At 36.5% G+C, this 20,892-nt stretch overlaps 1 protein-coding gene across 3 annotated transcripts in view; it reads left to right on the top strand.

Annotated features, from left to right (window-relative positions):
- ANGPT1 (angiopoietin 1) overlaps positions 1 to 13,903 on the top strand; it is a 244,927-nt gene extending 231,024 nt beyond the window's left edge. For all 3 annotated transcript variants that reach the window (XM_035011751.1, XM_035011750.1, XM_035011752.1), the window contains 2 exons: positions 196 to 326; positions 12,055 to 13,903. In XM_035011751.1, the coding sequence (XP_034867642.1) occupies positions 196 to 326; positions 12,055 to 12,215 (292 nt within the window). In that variant the 3' untranslated portion in view covers positions 12,216 to 13,903. The remainder of the gene's footprint in view (positions 1 to 195; positions 327 to 12,054) is intronic.
- Positions 13,904 to 20,892: the final 6,989 nt, after the last annotated feature.

Genomic DNA, 20,892 nt, shown 5'->3' with positions numbered 1-20,892 from the left:
TCTTTCTTTCTTTCTTTCTTTCTTTCTTTCTTTCTTTCTTTCTTTCTAGCTTGGATCTTATACTAGTTTGTTAGAAGGGCTGAGTACAAAGAAGGGAGAAAATGATGAAAAAGGCAAACATTCAACAAACTGGTCTTCTGGGTTCTGTTATTCTGTTAAATGGCTTATCTTTTCATTTTTTTTTTTAAACTTCAGGTTGTATTTAAAGGGTCACACTGGGACAGCAGGAAAACAGAGCAGCCTGATCTTACATGGTGCTGATTTCAGCACTAAAGATGCAGATAATGACAACTGTATGTGCAAATGTGCCCTCATGCTAACAGGAGGTAAGTCCTATGGGGCCATTCTCTAAGTTATGTTTCATTGGTTTGAGGCTTGAATTTTCTTATCTGTGAGAAAGGACTGTGATCTTCTGGTCAGGAAACTTAAGAGCAAGTCCCTAGAGATCATTTTGTTCTGCCCACTAATCTACCATGTGTTCTTGTGCAAGATGTTGCTAGCATATTTATAAGTTTGCCTCTCCCCACAGTGTCTATAAAAGGTGCACGCTAGGCTTAATTCTGAATACATTCTTTAGCTTCTTGAAGTGCTAGTTATTCTGCCCTTTAAGTAATCATAATGATACCCATTGTGGAATGAACAACAATTTGGGAATTCAGCCTCGGGGTGGAGGGGGAATCCTCCTTAGAAAGTGTTTTGCAACTGTGTAGTAGAGTTCATTGGTCATTCTGTTGAAATGGAATAAGAAGAATAAAGAGGTATAGTTAGATATAGTTAGATCTAAAGATCTAAAGACCAGCTACACCAGGGCTTTGCATTATATGGTATTGACTTCTGCAAGGCATTTGAGCTAGTATAAGAAATTCCATTAAATAATATTGTATCACTGAGTAAGAAAGTTAATCCTCTTTGAACTTTTTAGTATCTTTCCAGCTTTCTGATTGTGTCAAAGAGAAGTTCTCAGTTTGGTGCTAGCATATCTGTAACACTTCTTCAGCACTTACTCAATAATCACTCAATAACCTTCATAGTGAAGAAGGAGCAAACTCTTTGGCCTCAGGCTCAGGGCCTTGGTTAGACAATGGAACCTACCTAGAATTAAATAAAGTGATTTTGTTTTAATTTTATTGGGTTTTATATCTACCTTTTATTATAGTAAGCGGTACTGGTCTTTAAAGGAATTATATAATCTTTGCATTTTTAAAGTATTCACAATATTTTATATATAACACATTATTGATTTAAAGAAAAATATTAATTAAATATTAATAATGTTATAAATGGATAATAGGAAAAATCTGTGAAGTTGATACACGACTAACTGGGGTTTGAGAAACACTAAGCTAAAACCCAATGGCAAGCAGTGTAGCTCAAGTACATTATAGGCTCTGGCAAGGAAGGAGTTGGCACCAAACAAAATTGTAAAGGTAACTTTCTTTCCAGTGTTTCTGCTCTCACAGTTTCAGAGTTTTTTCCCTCTCTTAATGGAATAGCAATCACTCCCTGCCCCATCAGCTGTTCTGATTCTCCTTCTGTATTAATCTACAACAGAACATGTTTTCATGGCAGGAAGGAAAAATTGAAGTATTTTCCTTCCCAAATATGATATTACTACCATTATTATTATGTATTTTTATATGTTATTGCATAGGTCATACTATCTTACTCAAGCTCCAAAAAGTTCTGTGAGATAAGCAGGGAGAGAAACTCTAATCTCCACTTTGTACATAAGGAAAATAAAAGCAAATTAATGCTCACCATTTTGTATTTAACATCTAGCCCAGTAGATGCAGCACATAGGAACTCAATTAAAAATATGGTGCATGAATGAATGAGTAACCATCTTGTAACCCTTGAAATCACTTTCAAATTTTGAAGCCAATGAAATGTATCATTAGGTTGACATTCTCTCGTCAGTTAACAGAGCATAGAAGAATATGGAGAGGTGATTTTGAAGAAATCTTTCCACCTTCATCCCCATCCCCATGTCCTCCATTTTTACCACCACCAAATCACTTCCCATTGACCACCACACTTACATCAATATCTTTTCAACATGAGACCAGCCCTAGCATTAACAAAGCCAATCTGTTATGACTCTTCTTCTATCATATCCTTCTCCCTATACTTAAAAATGGTATTTTGACATCACATACAACCTAATCAAATAGGTAAAAGTCCTCTATATGTAACTTTATGACCCCCTCTCTGCAACACAGTTGTTACAAATTTAGAATGTTTTCCAAAAATGGTACCCATAGGTTAGGTTTTAAACTTTTTTCCTGAAAGAAAATTCTTCTCATTACTTCCCTGATCCCATAAATGGGATTGTCAGCAAATTTATACAGAGACAAAAGGATTTTGATTGTCTAGGTTCTTGCTCATTTTAATATTGAAATATGCTTCAATTTCTCCACATCTATTTTTACAGATAATTTTTCTTACCAAATAAATGCAATTCATGAAAGACCAACAGTAAAATCTTTCAAATGTTGCCTTAGAAGAGCATTCCAATATGTTCATATTTCTGTCATAATAAAATATAGAACAAAGCAAAGCAACAACCTCTTGGTTGTTGATGAGAAAACTTCATTGTTCAGATTTATGATCTTATTTCTGCTTCAGATGATTGAACTTTGTCATGTTCTTTCATCCATAATCATTTTTGGACCTGCTTCTTACTCACCAATAAATACATATGTTGGGGAGAGAAAATTTCCACTTATTGCTTGGGCTGGAATGGTCTAAGTCAATGTGTTTTTGTAATAAACGCCATTACCCTATCAAATATCCTTCTGAAAGAATCCAGGCCTTGCAAATCTCTTCACTCTGCAAAGCTAAAATGTGGAATTTAGATAGCTAAGAACTGGAGAACATAAGGATGAATGTCAGTGACAGTCCAGGTAACTTGAGTATTGCCTGGAACTTATATCCTACTTAGCTACTCCCCACCACCCATACTTATTCTGTCATATTTTCCCTTAGAACCATTTTCTTCATCTAATGATTTTTCCTTTCTTTTTTTTTTAAATTTGCATTTGAACTTGCTGCCTGTTTAAAATAGTTTCTTTTAAGCAATAAGATTTCATACTCTGTGAAACTAATAATTCACAGCTTTCTGTCATCATCAATTAAAGCTTTGTTTTATCTTGTTTATTTATATATTTTTCTCCTTTGTTTCTTCTCAAAGAAACTAAGGGTAAAGTAAGATTGAGTGCCTGCTAACTGTCCTAAATAGTTTTGCGCAAGTACCTGGGGGAATTTTGGTTGGAGAATGTGGTATTGTTGCCACCCTTATCTGTCAAAGACTGAACAACAGGAGATGAGCTTAATTGAAAGCAGAAGGTATTTCAGCTAGGCATAAGGTCAAAATATTATTTTGATCTTTCTTTCTTCTTACCTAATATCCTAATTCCTTAACTTCCTTCTATCAATGTAACATATTTTTAATAAGTAACTATTAAGCATCAACTATTCTTAGAGAAATGAGCAAGACAGAATAGAACTTGCATCTATTGAGAGAGACCATCAACAAAAGAATAAAAAATAAATAACACAATTTCATATCATAACCAGTTTTGGAGACAAAATATAACATGTGATGGAGTTATTGGAGGATGGGGAAGTGACTTTAGAAGGAGTCTCCAGGGATCAAATGCTGCCAGGAGGATTGTGCATTTCTAGTTGTGGACATCTTCAAGAAGAGAATATAAAGCTGTTTTATCTAAAAGAGCTTATTTACACATGTTCCTGCAGTTGTAGGTCTAGATAAGAATGTCTGTCACATTTTCTTCTGGCTCTACAATTCTGTTTTCTGTGTATTTATTGTGGCTAACGTAGGGGAAAACAAGTAATATTATTTTTCAGTGCATGAGATGTAATTCATAGTACATTGTAGAGTGGAAAGGAGGTGTAGGGGGCTGAGAAAGCACATTTGCATCAATAGAAATAGGTACGTTTTACATTTCCTTTCCCAGAAGTATATGTACTTATTCCTACCTTACCAGAAAGCCAGCAATTTTTCCATCCAGTTTAAATATTGAATAATTTTCATGTTTTGTTATATATTTCTTCTGAGACCAAAGATTATATATTTCAAGGTCAAAATTGCCACATACATCTTCTATACAACTGCCCTTTAATTAATCATTGAATAGAGGTAATTTGTCAGCACAGATTTATAAGCCAGAAATGTCTTTGCTCTGTGATGCCACTGACCTTAGGAAAATTTGTAAGTTTTCTCCTTAGGTTTCCCCCTATATGAAGGATATTATGAAAAATCTGTATACTTCAGTAGTGGGAGGGACAAAGTTAAGAGATGATTACAGGAAGTATTTTTAATCCTGTAGGACAGTTCCTGTTATGCCCTCCTGAGCCCAAAGAAAGGAATCGGTTTCTTTTAAACATAAAAGTTTTATCTACTATTTAACATTAAGAAAATGAAAATGCAATCTCATTCAATGCGTGCTTTTGTTAATATGGGTTTATTGTCTATTAAAACAAATATGCAAAAAACCTCTGACTCCATAATACTGACAATGAACAACTTTTAGATTCTCACATTCAAAGTGAATGTTACATTCAAAGAAAACATGGTCTTTGGTACTAAATTAGCATTCTTCAAATAAGTATTTCTAAAAGTCTGTTAGAAACTACAATTACTAAAGGTTGTTGGCAAAACAAAACAAAACATGGTATTATTTTACATTCCTTTCCTTACCTTACTTTTCTTTCAACACAATTTCCACATTTAGTGTATAATATAAAAGCCATGTAAAAATGTGACCTAACCTTCTGCAGAAAGAATCTGTTGTGGTAGAAACTTCGATCTCTTTTCCCACGCATAAACTATGTCAGCCGACAGACAAGACTTTGCTAAAGCTAACAAAGGATATTTCTCAGTTCAGCCCTAAAAGACAGGATAAAGCCATACACATAAATTTCTTAGTACACCCTACAACTTACCAGATGCTAACAGCAGAGAGTTGATAAATGCTTGCAGAAGAGGGTTGATATGGCCTGCTATAGAATCTTGAAGAAGACGAAGAAAATGAAAGAACTTAGCAGCTTCTCCAACTAGTGAATGATGCTGAGTGACAGGATCTTTGGGAAAATATGATCATCTTAGAGTTTTTAATAATCCAGGAAGGACGTACTAAACATTGTCCAATAACTCACATTCCCCAGGCAAAAGTTTAAGGCAAAAATGTTGAGAGAAAAGATCCATATGGATAATTTAAGGTTGACCACAGAAATATACATTGCATTACTTTATTTCAAAGCAATTACTTTTAGTACATAATCCATAAGCCTATTCCTCAAAAATGTATGTTGCAAGGACTTTGTGCTCTCTACTACTATATCCTCAGTGCCCAAGCATGGTGGCTGGCACATAGCATGTGCTCAATAAATACTGGTTGCATGAATGACTGTTTTATCACAGACCCTGAAAGGGCACTGCAAAATCACAAAAGATACCAGTGAGAAGACATTGAAGTAAATCAATGTGAGTATGAATGTGACTGTTGTGTGAATATATATACTTGGAAGCACACACATGAAACAATATGATGAATATGAGGATTGGGACTAAATTTTAAGAATAACTAAACCCCAGAAGACTAAACTCCAGAACTGGAAAAATTTCAGCGTTAGGTTTCTGACTTCCAAACAAATATGAACATGCTAAGTACAAAGTTTAGGTTTACATTCCTATTTTCTGAAGAACATTTTCACTTATTGGAAAAAGAGCAAAGAATATCAGACAATGTCTTTCAAAAGGTAAATTTGGAAAAAAAGAGTGACCCAGAACTGATAGGCCTATAGTACAAGGCTGCCCCCAAAGGTTAATAATTGACAATGGCTGAGAAATAATCACTTAATTGTGTGGTATTTTACTCTAATAATATTACGGCAAATCTTTATTGCAGTTGTACGCACGGGCATTTTTGCATTATCCTAAATGATTTATATTTAATAACTTACATGACATTTCTAAAGACCCTTTGAATTTGGCACCACAAGAATGCTGTTGGCAAGAATTGAGGTACAGAAGGGCGCCTGGGTGGCTCAGTCGTTAAGCGTCTGACTTCGGCTCAGGTCATGATCCCAGGGTCCTGGGATCGAGTCCCGCATCGGGCTCCCTGCTCTGCGGGGAGCCTGCTTCTCCCTCTCCCACTCCCCCTGCTTGTGTTCCCTCTCTCACTCTGTCTCTCTCTGTCAAATAAATAAATAAAATCTTAAAAAAAAAAAAAAGAATTGAGGTACAGAAAAGTTAGATAATTTGCCAAAGTTCCCCGAATTAGCGTCAGGTAAGATTTGAACACAACCTCCAGAGAAGCCATCACTTTATCCACTTTATCTACTGCCTCTGATAAAATGAATGGCATTCAAAGACAACAGTGAGCTCTGTTTTACTGTTTGCAGCACACATTTGCAAGGATTTCCTCACTTAACTGTTCAAAGTGAAATGCAGTGCAAGGGAGGGAAGAGACAGTAAGAGAATACCTAAAGGTTTTCAGTGAATTCAAGATTCCTGGCCAGGATCAACAACTTTTTCATCTTTGGAACAAAGAGAAGAGAAAGGAAAAAAAGCCAAGTCCTTGGCCTGAAGGGGATATAGTATGAGATGACAGAGGGAGTGCAGACCTCTAAGAAAGGTCTTTCGCCTCCCGCATGCACATCAGACCCTTGCAGCTGCTCCTTGAGGCTAGCTATGGATTTGGCCAACTTTGTACATGTGAACTCAGGAGGTAATTTTTCATAATGATCCCACTGATAACAGTGGCACTAGTCAGTTTTGTTCAGCCTCATTCTTAGCAAGAAAAGAAGTAAATTTTCTGTGCAAGTTGTTTTGCACATTGCTGATTCTAATGCATGCCTCAGAAAATGAAAGAAATCCATAAAAACATCTATCTTTTCATTTTGCTGTACTTTTTACCTTAGAAAGGAAGTGTTGAAGGACATTTTGTTTAGGATTAGAAGAATTTGAGAGTTAGGTTTCCTGATTTTCAAATAAATTTGAACTTCCTGAGTACGAAGTTTAGAATCAAATTCCTACTTTCTGGGCAAAGTTTTATTTATTGGTGATAAAATGTGAGTTTTCTGCTTCAAAGATAAAGGACTGGAATGACTTTTAAAGGCCTGGGTAGCCCGGGATAGTTAGTACAAAACTAAATTTTAATGAGTTAAGTGTAAATGAATTAGAAACATGCATCTCAGATTTCTTATTAAAATATACATGAGGTTACAGGTTATGAAGAAAAATGCTTGGCAACATACATCTTAGCAGTTGCCAATCTTAAAACATTTGAGACATTTTATCAGTTGTCCCAACAGCAGATGGAAGCTGCTGGTTTCTTCCATCCTTTGCTTGCATCGCTGAGTTCTTTTACGGTTAAAGTGCTTTTCCTAGATTAACTTCTTTAGCATGTGGCTCATTTGTTATTCATAGGCACATACAGAACAAAGTACAGAGTTAATATTTCCCCAAGATTGTAGAGGATGTATAATATCTTCAGCTATTTGGTATCTTATCAGAGAGAAACTGCAACCCCAGGCATACTCTCTGTGTGTTCAAGAAGAACACCTCCATTGCATGCAAACTTATGTATGTACTGATTACCCATGAGCACATAGGATCATCTGTGAATGCCAAGGAGTCCATATGAGTAACCAGGACCCTGCTATAGTTTTGCTTTCTATAAATATATTTTAAAACCTTGTCTTTTCAGGATTTATGTTTAAAAGAGCTGGACATGCTTTTTTTTTCCCCCCCAAAGAAAAGTAGAAAGTGGAAATTCCTTTGTTGTTTTACTGCATGTGTCAGAGGAAATGGAATACCTGCTTTCACACAAATAACTGTTTTTGCTACCTTGAAGTTTGGAGTATTTTATAAAGAACACTACAACAAAAATTGTCATGAGAAATAATCGCCCTTTCATTTTGTGTTGTGCCATATTAATTCATAGTCTTTATTATCATCAGGTGTTCTGTGATTGTCCATAGTGTGCATGTAAGATAGTCAAACACATTAAGGTCTTTGATTTCCACATGATGTCAAAACAAATCATTGAAGACAGTTGTTCCAATCATATTAGGTACTTAAGTGCCATTGTCTTTACAATGAAAACATTGTACGACTGTACTTATTTGGGTCCAAATTATTAGTGCCCCCCACCCCCCAAGATCGAATCCTTGTTGTTCCCACCCTAAATCTTCCATCCCATTTCCTAATAACTTCCACTAAACACTTATTTCAGATTTTACTGGTCTGAATAGTCAGTATGTCATTTTATTTGATCTATACAACCAGGCTGTGAAAATGGCTGATCAGACAATATAAACCACATCATAAGAATGAGGAATCAAATGACTGTGTGACCTTGGAAAATCTCCTTACTCCCTGAGCATCAGTGTCTTTATTACAATACCTGCCACATCAACTAAGATTGTTTGGGGGAAGAAATGAGAGGATGCATATAAATATTGTAGCACAGTTCCTGATGCATATGAATGATTTTATAAGTATCAAATATTATAATAATAATTATTATTATTGCTGCTCAGGATGTCTTGATTATTAATTGGTGCAATCAGCATCAAAGTCTAGGTTTTCTAATTCCTTGTCTGGTGCACTGCAGGCTCTCCATTGCCCACAAGAAAATTTCTAAACATAAAACAAAAGCCTCTGTGTTCTCCCTCCTGTTTATTTTGCTAGCCCGATGTTCTCCAGCCCCTTACCCAGTGGCAGTCCAGCCAAGGCAGGCTGCTAGGGGCAGACACTTTCTCCTGCTCTTTCAGAGTACAAACTGTGTTCAGAATTTCATTCTGTTCAATGAACTCACGTAAGTCTTCAGGACACAGCTCAGGTGGTAAATAAGAAAACCTTGCAGACCCACTGACAGGACTTTCTGCCTATTTCCGTAGATTTTGTTCATCTCTGTTTCACAACCATCATCTCATTTTGAAACAGTTTATTGTCTCTCTCTCCTACACAAAACTGTGCACTCTTTGAAGCCAGGAATTCTGTTTTATTCAACTCCAACCTCTATTTCTGTTGGTTAGTATTTGTTGAAATGACTCTTAATTGATTTTTTCCCCTACATTATGCTGCCACAGATGCTCAGGATGGCTTTGGCAGACCATAGTTATGGAATGAGGGCTCTAAATTTAATTAATATTCACCCTGATAGATCTTGTTCCCCTGGTTAAATATTGGTTCCTATTCCTAGAGAATGTCTTGCTTGTTCATCTGATGATGGACAAGGAGACCGGATAAACTCTAAAGTTTTCTGTGAACATTGTTCAACTTTGTACCAAGACTGCCTACTCTTTACCTTCATTTCCTGAGAGTTTCCCCCTTGTTCACAATGTACCAGCTACCCTGATGTTCTTCTAGTTTCTAAGCACGTCAAGCTCTCTTTCTTCCTCATGGTATGGGCAGGTGCTATACTCTGCTTAAACGAGTCTTTCCCCATCTTCACACAGCTGCCTCCCTCTCATCCTTCAGCACTCATTGAATATCAGCTTCTTCTGTGAATGTGAAAAGTCAGGTAGGTCCCCTGTTATCCTCCTTCCTAGCTCCTTGATTCTTCTCTTTCTTTTTTTTAATCATGATTTGTAAGTATTTTACTTATTGCTTACTTTATGTCTGCCTCTCACATTGGAAGTAAGTTCCATGAAGGGAGGGCCCCGGTCTGTCTTATTGAGTATTATGTAACAATAGTCACAATAATTACATATTGAATGGATAAAGAAAGAAAGAATGAACACAATAAGCATGGATGTTATATATTGGGGTGTCTATCAAATAGAATTTTTTAGTAAACTAAACTACTTTAGACCACTGAGACTTTACACAGAGAAACAGTCAAAAGAAGTCAATCTGTCAATAAGCCTGTAGTCACTCCCCAGTCATTTGTTAAGCAAACTCTGTTAGGTACAGCACTAAGTACAGGAGATGGGCCTGGAGATAGACCATGCCATACCATTGTTCTTAGGATTATGAACAAAAGACTATGTGATTTAATCTTCAGACTTTCTCAGCTTGAGGCTCCTATTTCTCTTGTTAACTCTGAACCAGCCATATGGTCTTCTTTCTCCAAAATGCCTTTCCCCATACCACAAATATTACCCCACTTTACTCATTAGAAAACATACACAAGATCAATTTATCGGATTCTCTCACGTGCCCCTACTGTTTCTTGTCTCTTTGCTAATCTCATCGAAAATTTCCCTTTATTGCCAGGCTGCTTTTGGCAGCAGACCTCTGCCTTCCCACAGTCTTCCAGAACTCTTGTGACTTTCTCTAAACCAAACAAAAACACACACTTTTACCTTGAACGCCTAATGTAACTGGGAGGCTCATTCTACAATTTGTAGTAGTTCCTAATAATAAAGTAGCTGCATTTCCTTCAGAGATCATGGTGGATATTTGAAAGACTATGAAAGGCTCATTAGGGTGAATAAATTCCCTAGTGTCAGAATGCTTTTTGTAATATAAATAACATTTTTACTAGTTATATTTATCAAAAAGAATTTAAAGGAATTAATCTTAAGAAAAAATTGTGGAGGGATGCCTGGTTGGTTCAATTGGTTAAGCTTCTGCCTTCAGCTCAGGTCATGATCCCAGGGTCCTGAGATGGAGCCCCACATTGGGCTCAGCAGGGAGTCTGCTTCTCCCTCTCCCTCTGCCTCTCCCCCGGCTTGTGGGCTTGTGCTCTCTCTCTCTGTCTCTCTCTCTCACTCACTCACTCCCAAATAAATAAATAAAATCTTTTTAAAAATGTAGAATTTATGGTTCATCTTTCCTTGCCAAACAAGAACCTTTTTGAGGGCATGTTTTGACTGCATTAACATCTATGTTGTTTGCATACAGTTCGTAAAACAGCATTGAAGACAGTCTCCAAATTCATCAAGACATACCTTATTGTTTTCCAATATAAGTTGGTAATTAATACAGCTTGCTGTGCTTCTAGTATGACTTTTATAAACATAACCTTACTGTATTCACCTTCCAAAATTGAAAAGTGAGAACTAGCTTTTCTCCATTTAACTTTTTCTAGTTTCTGCAAGATGATGCTCATGTTACAGTTAAACATCAGTTGTATAGCTTTCTCTTTCTTTAGCTATTAGTCCCTTAGGTATAACTCTGTAATCAAAAAGAGGTCAACTGTATCCAAATAAAAATATGCCAGAATGTCTCTGGCATAAATCTCTCCCTAAAGATTTCAGTAGTGTTACTTCAGGAGACAGAGAAAAAGTAGTATGTTTTATCTAAAAATCTAAGAAACTTAATTCATTAAAAAAATAAAGTACTAAGTTATCCTTACAGAGAGTTATGCAAGCATAGGGTCTCCATGTTACTCATCAAGTTGTTTTTCTTTTTACTAGGCTTTGAAAGAACTTGAACAGTCACAGGAAAAAAATTCTGCTATATAGGAACCTATATGGCTACTATTGATGAACACTTCCCATATTGCTATAAAATATAGGGAGAGCACAGTAATTCAAATTCAATTTGTGCATCATAGTCATTGCCCAGTATCCAGTTAATTTCAGAAGCAATTGTGGACCAGTTCTTGGCAAAATTATGAAGTAGATGGAAAACATTTCTTTCACTGTATTTAGATGTCAGTTTTCTAAGCTTCTGAACTTCTTCACTAATAATTGTTCTATTCCTAACAACGGGCTTAAGGTGGAATGCCCAAGGGTATCTGCATTTTACTTGCCCTACATATAAATCTAGGTTTGAATTGATCTTATCTTGAATCCCAGAAGCTTTCCATCATTACAGTGGGAAATGAGTCCCAATGGAGTGACACTGAAACTTGATTTCCATGGGAGCATTCCTCTCTGTTCATACATTGCCTAAATCGGATGTCATTTAAGACATTTCCACCACCAAGAAGCTTTTTATTGAATGCCTCCTATTTGCAAATGATCGTAGAAAGTATAAAGTCCACCATGGTTAGTGCCATTAGTTTCCACATGTTCAATTTACTTTTAATTGTTTCTTCTCCTTTTCTCTTTCATTATTAACTCATTTTTCAGGCTGGTGGTTTGATGCTTGTGGCCCCTCCAATCTAAATGGAATGTTCTACACTGCTGGACAAAACCACGGAAAACTGAACGGGATAAAGTGGCACTACTTCAAAGGGCCCAGTTACTCCTTACGTTCCACAACGATGATGATTCGACCTTTGGACTTTTGAAGGCATAATGTCAGAAGCAGTAATAAAAGCAACAGAGAAATCTGAAGAAGCTACCAGACAAGAAACTGCTGGAACACTTCTGAAGCAAACGATAGTGTCTCCCTTCCAGCTACAAGTGGCAGTTATGTGAAGTCACCAAGGTCCTTGACGATGGATTTGGAACCTTCTGAGTTCACAAGAGTCTCCTGTGTTCATATGGCTTGACTATGGAGAATGCCACTCACTATCATGTTTTAAAAAGGGAAGAAACTGTTCGGTTCACTGTGCTTCCAACTGCTACTGGATCTTACTTTAGAACTATGGTCGCCAGATGACAAATACGGTTTATTTCATGTGAAAACTGAGAAGAAGGAGGAGGAGGAGGAAATGAACAACAAAAAAAGAAGAATATACATGAAGAATACAAACAGGCCTGCCATAATCCTTTGGAAAAGATGTATCACACCAGTGAAATGGTGTTATTTCTATGCAAACCTACTAAAAACCAGTTTATACTGTTGCACAATTTTAATAAAAGTTTAGGAAGAATAAGCATTGCCCTCTAAGTTGGTTAAGCGTTAATGGATTCCAGAAGCCTAACTCTTTAATCATACTTACTAATTGATTTCAGTTAACCCATCTTCAAATGTAAATTCCATTTTGGTAAACCATAATGAATTGTAGTACATGAAGAATAATAGTATGAGGTAGAAACATGCTCCACTTACTCTGATTTTTGATATAGTTTTCAGGAAAAAGATGGACATAATCGAGTATGGACATATTAGATAAAAAATTATCCCCCCATGCGACAGTTTTCATTTACTTTAAAAACTGACTGATAGATATTTATAGCATGAGTAAAGTTTAAAGAATGTGAAATATACCATCAAGCTCTTAAAATAACATACATGCATTTAATATTTCCTTTGATATTATACATGAGAACAGTATTTTCAAGTATATTAAGTTGGAGTAAAACCAAGGAAGCTGGAACGGTTCATTTTACAATATCTTCCTGCGTACTGTACCCTTAAGCGTAACCTCATTACTTTCAAAATAATGATTTCAATTCTTCATTCTGTTATTTCATGCTAATTTAATTTTTGCTAATTAACTGAAACATGCTTTCCAGATTCACCCTGTTCCAGTTTCTATGAGAGATACACTTTGAAGTCTATAAAAATAAAAGAAGAATTATAAATATCATTGTACATAGCATGTTTATTTCCATGGCAAACCTAATAGCTGTTTAATCTGGAATATGCAACATTGTCCTTAATTGATGCAAATAAACACAAGTTTTCAGAGAAATCTACTACACTATTTTATGAAATACATTATTTCTTCACATTTGTCTCTCTCAAGCTCTGTTTTCGTAGGCAATGTCTGATTTTTAAAAAATTATTTAGTGGAGGAAACTGCCAAAACTCTGTATTAAACATAAAGAAAATACACAAAAAGAAAATCAATCATAGTCACCTAAAAAGTTCTGACTGCTAGCTACTATAACTCTCTTAGTGAAAATATTCCTATGGGATAATCTATTTTAAGTGAATTTGGGGGCACAGGTTTTTGTGGCAATTTGAAGTTGCTACAGTATTTTGTCAAAAAGTGCTTTCTGCCTTTTAAGTGTGCAAGGTTACAGTAGTGAAGCGTTTTTATCAAAATGTGAGTTACTACATGAAAACTGAAATATATATTAGATATCCTTTCTTAGAAAAATAAGTTTTTTTCAAAGCAACAATACAGATTGCCTCCATTTGAGAGAATACAGCTATTCCATTTTTAAGAAAATGTTGTTAAAATTTACCACCACATCTTTATGTTTATGGATTTGTATACAACCCCATTTTGCCTTACAAGTGATATTTGCTGATATTACACAGTCTTTCTGTTCTTGGTGACTCCTTCATAGCACTGTTTAGCCCCTCCCTCTAAAAGCCTTCTCGATTGTTTTCCTTTAAGTGAATGAAAGTGAGTGTTTTGTTCTTTTGTGTTCCTACAGATTTTTGTTACCAGTCTTTTGATAAGAAATAGTACTTCCCAACTCATATTACAAAAATAAAATGAAATAATGAAAAAAAAATGAAAGCATGATATTTACTATTTTGTTATCTGGGTTTGAAAAATGAAATATTGTTTCCAATTATTTATAATAAAGCAGTATAAAATGTTTTATGACTTCATTATGTGCATTGTGTAATGCCTACATGTGTGTGACTGTTTAAAATGTATATCTTTTACATTTAATTATTTCAGGATAAGATAATTAGGTATTAGGATTTCATCTTTAAATTTTTATCTCAAAATTCATGTGGTTTCTATGCCAGTTCTTCACATCAGTCACAGCTTTATTTGATTTAAATAAAATTGAAAATAATGTAGTTGTGCAACCTCATCTCATTTTAAATAAATGTTTTACAAATTTTAAATTAGATATCTATAGAAGTATGGAATCATCGGGGGGAAAAAAAACTACTAAGTGAACTAAAGCCTCAATCTTTGAAAAACTTCCAGTCTGGGATGTGATAAGAAAGCTTAGCTCCGTTAAAATGGTAGATCAAAGCACTGGATCTTGGTCCCACATCTCTACTGTATCATTATATGTCCCGCTAGATACTAAATGCCATATATCATATGACAATTGACAGTAATTTCTGTGCACTCTGAATTGGAATTCTTATTGGATGTGTTGAATATTTGAGATTGGTACAAAAGGGAAGGAGCTTAAAGGAGATGCTACCAGCCCATCAAGCCTGTTATCCTATCAATGGTTTTATCAGTTCAGTTCCTATTAAGGAACTTTCTTACTTTTCCCCTTGATTCCATGCCCATTACCACCACATTGATTTGACAATTTATTAACTTCCACCTACATGATTAAAAAAGATATCCTTTCTCCTGTTGCCTGCTTCCATTCACCCATAATCACACAAGCTTTTTTTTTTTTTTAAGATTTTATTTATTTATTTGAGAGAGAGAATGAGAGAGAGAGAGAGCACATGAGAAGGGGGAGGGTCAGAAGGAGAAGCAGACTCCCCGCCGAGCAGGGAGCCCGATGCGGGACTCGATCCCGGGACTCCAGGATCATGACCTGAGCCGAAGGCAGTCACTTAACCAACTGAGCCACCCAGGCGCCCTTATTCTCTACTGTTTTATAAGAAGCTATCTCTTGGTCATTTTGTTAATACCCACAGTACCTAGTAGACCCTTGTCATTTGTTGAGTGGAATTGAATTGCTCAGCAAGATTAGGAAATCCCTTCTATCTATACAAAATTCAACATCCATAGATTTGACCACTATCTTAAGCCATTTATTTTCAGACTAAACTTAGCTCATTTTTGTCCAGAAAAAAAAAAAAAAAAAGATGCCTAAATTTATAATTTATAATTGTATTCAGCTCAGAAATTTACTTCATTACCAACTTTGCAGGAGCATATATGCTGTGTAGATTGAGGGAGGTCTATATGCTTCTTTTAACTTTATAATTATGTATATATATGAAATGTATTGAATAGTAATTACTCATTTTTATTACACATTTATTATTGTTATTATTTTAACATAAGATAATTTTGAATTTAGATATATGTATTTGAGCTTTGGGATTTAAGGTTCAACTGAAGTCTTTTTTTCTAGTTGATTTTGCTCTTTTAATAAGGGTAGTCTCTTCTAACTCAAGGTCAGTATTTTCTCATGAATTCTTCTGATCATTACTTTATTAATTACTTACCTTATATCAGCCATTGAGGTTAAAATTAAAATTAAACATAAAAATACAAGTGAACATAATAAAAGGATTCCTAGAAATACTGACATTAAACAAGTCATTACATCTCTTGCATTCTTTCAAGAAAGAAACCAGTAGCCTCATCCCAAATGGCAGATAATGGTTAAGGCTTAATAGCTCCCAGGGCTTTGCATTTTACCCCAGGAAAAATAATCTCAAACTCTGATGTGTTAACTCTCATTTTGATGAGAAATGTGATAGGATATTTTATTTTATCTTGTTTTTGTGGAGAGGAGAATGACTCCTGATATCATTTAATGGCAACCTCCTACTTCATCCACTATTAAGATTGATCTGCCTCCTGCCCATCCATTCACTCTATCTCGGCCTTAATGAGGAGTCGATGTGCATGTTGTGATGGTAGGAACCTGGAAGGTACCACTGTCAGCTAGTTCTGCCACAGAACTGTAACTACCCTACCTAAGTTCCTCTTATGCAAATTAATTCTTTAAATAAATATACATCTGCTTCCTAGATATGCTGTAAGGAACCAGAATCAATTAAAAGAAAAGGGAGGAGGAGTACTAAAACATTGTAAGTTAGAAATGGATTTAAAAGAAAATATTGTAAGCAGGGAATATTCATTTGTGTGCACCTTAATACAATGTGTAAACATCAAAACAGTGATGTAAAAGATTAGAGAAGAAAATCATTAAGGTTCTAAATGAACTTAACTATTGCCATTAGGAGAAAGGTACAACCATAATAGTCATAATGAAATGCTGGATTATAGTTACATAAACTCTTCCTTTGGGAAATTATTTTATAACTTTAATGGCAGAATGGGAATTACATTTAACAAACATATTGAGCAATTACTACCATTCAGATGAAGCATTAGGCAGAAAAATTTTAATTAATAGAATTAAGCTACAAAAAGAATACTGAGACAAGAGTGATTAAGTCGGCTAAAGGTTGTGCTGTGTGTAGCTGTGCATAATAATGTGTAAAGACAAAAATGGGCACTCAATAAGTTTTAGTTATACGTTTTTTTAAACTAAAGGAAACACGTAGGCCTCTCTCAATTTACATAATCCATTTCACAAAAGATGGCATCTGTGCTTTATTTTTAAAGTTTATTGGGAATCTACAGAGAGACAAAGGAAACACAAAGGCATAAAGATGTCAGAAAGCATGGAGTTATGGGGAACTCCAAATGGTTCAGTATGAATGGACCATAAAGTTTCTTTGAGGGAAGGGTAGCAGGAGATGAGGCTGGAGATAGGGCTAGATAACAAAGGACTTTAAGTCCTGTTCTTAAGCTTAGGCTTTATTTTCTTGTTAAAGGGAGACAGCTGAAGGGTTTTACAGACTTTAGGAAGACTATACCAGTTGTAATTAGTAGAAGAGTTGGAAGGGAGTAAGACTGGAGAAGTTCGGATCAGTGAAGATGCTATTCTATAAGCCTGTTAGGATGAGGATCTGAGCTGTACAGCAGTGACAGTAGGAATGGACTGGAGAGGCTGAATTTCGAGAGATCCTAAGGGGAAAAAAAATAAGACTTTAATGACTGGATGGAAGGTGGGCAAGAGGTGAAGATTATTTCAGGTTTTTGTCATGATTGATTCAATAGAAAGGGACACAGATGTCCAAAATAGGAAGCATGGGCTTTGAAGAGTAGTTAATGAGTTAGCTTCTACATGTTGAATTTGAGACGCTAGTGATTCAAGTTTGGCAGTTGGATATATGAGTCCGAGCTCAAACAGGACTAAAGGGACTCTAGAGTATCCAAACAGAAATGAAAAATTACTAGATGAGATTATTGCAAGAGAGAATATAATAAGATAGAAACTAGCTGGAACATAAACATTTTAAAAAGCAGGTAAACAAGGAGAATTCAAAAAGAAGATGAGAAATTGTGACTGGTCAGACAAAAGGAAAAACCAAGAGGAAATGACATCATAGTAGATTGCATTAATAATCAGGGATGCCTAACTCCCCACAGAGGGTAGGAGGTACTGTGATTGCAATGTGTCCATTGGGTTTAACATTCCAGGGTGAATTGGTGATTTTTTATGGGGGGGCCTTAGAGGGGTTAGAAGCTAGCTGGTAAGAGGGTTCTGGATAATGGAAGGCAAGGATATGAGGAGAATTAGGGTTTAGACCTTTGCTATTTAGAATGACCTCCAGAACATGATAGGCTGGGGACTGGTTAGAGGTCCTGGATCTCAGGCCGCATCCCAGACTACTGAATTAGAATCTTCATTTTAATGAGATCTTCAAGTAATTTACAGACCTTAATGTTTGAGAAGCTTTCATTTAGAGAACACTTTCAAAGAAATGGATGAGAATGGAAAGAGATAGGGAGGGAACTAGAGGAACAAGGACCAAGATAAGGATTTCTTTAGGATGAGAGGTGTGTGAATGAATTTTCAGGCTAAGGAAAAAGATCTGAAATTGAAAGATGGAACAGGAAAGTCCTGGATGGAGCAGGTACTGGAGGTAGCTGAGGACCTCAGTTAAGAATAGAGGGGGTGAGGGCGCCTGGGTGGCTCAGTTGGTTAAGCGACTGCCTTCAGCTCAGGTCATGATCCCAGGGTCCTGGGATCGAGTCCCGCATCGGGCTCCCTGCTCTGCGGGGAGCCTGCTTCTCCCTCTCCCACTCCCCCTGCTTGTGTTTCCTCTCTCGCTGTGTCTCTCTCTGTCAAGTAAATAAATAAAATCTAAAAAAAAAGAATAGAGGGGGTGAGAGGAAGCTGAGTTTGAAGAGACTTCTTCCAAGAGAAGAGACTAGGAGGGAATGAAATGCCATCAGAGGCACAGTGGCCTCTTTTATAGAGGAAGTGGAAAAAAGGGAAGCTTTATGAGAGTACAGGCAGTTCAATTAGATAGTGTTTGAAAATAGCTTTGGAAAAACCACTTAAGGTAATGGGAGAACTAACTGTCCAGAGGAGTTACAACTTTACCAAGTGCTATTAATAATTTAATTGAGGGATGCCTGGGTGGCTCAGTCGGTTAAGTGTCTGCCTTCGGCTCAGGTCCCAGAATCCTGGGATCGAGTACTGCATTGGGCTCCTTGCTCAGCGGGGAGCCTGCTTCTCCCTCTGCCTGCAGCTCCCCCTGCTTGTGCGCTCTCTCTCTCTCTCTGACAAATAAATAAATATATTTTTTTAAAGTTCTAAAAATATAAAATAAAAATTAATTAAGTTTGGAAATCATGAATGTGAAGAGACTAGACCACTTTTTCCAGCGATGTCTATATGTATGAAAATGGTGAAATGAATAGCACCACTTAGCTTAATAGCTTCACACTGCCACACTGAGGTCACTTCACACCATCTAAGGCCTAGGTCAGCCTATACCTAATTTGTGCTTGTGAATGTTCATGCCCAGGAAAAATTGCCTCCTCTCTGAAGTCCACTTGAATTCCCCTAAACTCAATTACTCACTCTTCTTTCCTGCTGCCAAAGCATTTTACTTCTACTTATATTGCAAGATTTGTACAGTTTGACTTGTGTTCTAGTTAACTGTTAACATACATGTTCTTGCTCCAGATCATGAGCATTTTGGGTCAGGTATCGAACTTCATTAGTTTTGTGTTACTAGAACCTAACATTGTGCCTAGAATATTCCTTGGATCTCAATTAAGGGCAGATTATTCGCACTGTCTTTCTGTTCCAGACTATAAACTCCTTGAGTTCTTGTTCTGTGTCTTATTTTATTTTGTGTTTCCAGGACCCAGCATAATACTAAAAACATTTAGGTGGTAAGTAAAGGTTTGCTCATTGGGTGGGTAGATGGGTGGATGGATACATGACACATGAATGAAAACAGCAGGAACTCAACATGATCTACCAAGGCATTTTTTTTCCCCAGAGTTTATAATTTAAGAAAAATGCTTTCCTGCTTTCAACAAGATTAGGAAGATACATTTTTTTTCTCCAAGCATCAAAGAGCTCATGTAAAAAGAACATCAGATTATTTATATACATATGAGAATCCTGTGGATTATGTTTCTTCAAAATTAAAGATTTTTTTTTTTTAGAGTTTAAGGAAAAACCAGAAACAAGCATTGAATCCTAGCATAACAAACCATTTGATAATCTTTGTACGGCTTATGTCCAAACTGGTGATTAATAGTGACTCTAGTGCTCAGAGAGGGAGGAGGGAAGAAAAGACAAAAGCCTCCATGTGGTCTCTCCTGGACTGTTAGGTCCCAACGTATTGGTTTTGTGAGACCATAGGTTAAGAGTGGGAACGAGCCACTTGGAGAGATCCGTGGTGATCCAGGGATCAGTGAAAGTTTGTTAATTGACTGTCTCTGAGCCTTTAGATTCTGAGAAGGGTCATAGTAGACACTGCAGGTACCACAGCATTCACCTCAACAAAGGAAGGGGTGTTTCCTGCGAAAACCTGTCATTCTCCAGCAAGAGATGTTTCCTTTGTTTGTTTGTTTGTGTGTTTGTTTTCTGGCCAGGAGAGCATGCTCAGCACATGGACAGGGCGAGCTGGAAGTACTGGATAGTTACTATCACCAGAAACAGTCTTCAATAGATGACAGACACTTGGAGGCAAGTACCTCAGCTTCTTTCCACCTCGACTGAAGTGCCTCTGACGTGTATTCTACACTGTCTCTCAGATTCCCTGGCAGAAATGAGCTCCAACTGCTCACAGTGGCAACTACCCTGATAGCATCCTATTTCTTGTCTTATTCTCTCATGCGTCTTATCTCTAATCCTGTACCAGTGTTTCCTGGAATCCCCTCCCAAATAAACGACTTGCCCCTAAACCCGTTTCTCATGCTCTACTTCTGGCGGAATCAAAACCAAGAGAAGTCTACATGTGTCAAGATACATTCTTGAGAAACAGATGCTTCCAATAAGGTCAAGTCCAGTTGAAGAAGAACAATGGCAGAGGAGTCTCTAGGAGGACAGATGGAGCTGGTGGTCTCTCAAAGCAGTCGT

The sequence above is a fragment of the Mirounga leonina genome, unplaced genomic scaffold (genome assembly GCF_011800145.1).
Source record: "Mirounga leonina isolate KUSES-001 unplaced genomic scaffold, KU_Mleo_1.0 Mir_165, whole genome shotgun sequence".
NCBI classification, from domain to species: domain Eukaryota; kingdom Metazoa; phylum Chordata; class Mammalia; order Carnivora; family Phocidae; genus Mirounga; species Mirounga leonina.
The sequence above is the reverse complement of the archived record's forward strand: the minus strand, read 5'-3'. Positions and strand labels throughout refer to the sequence as shown.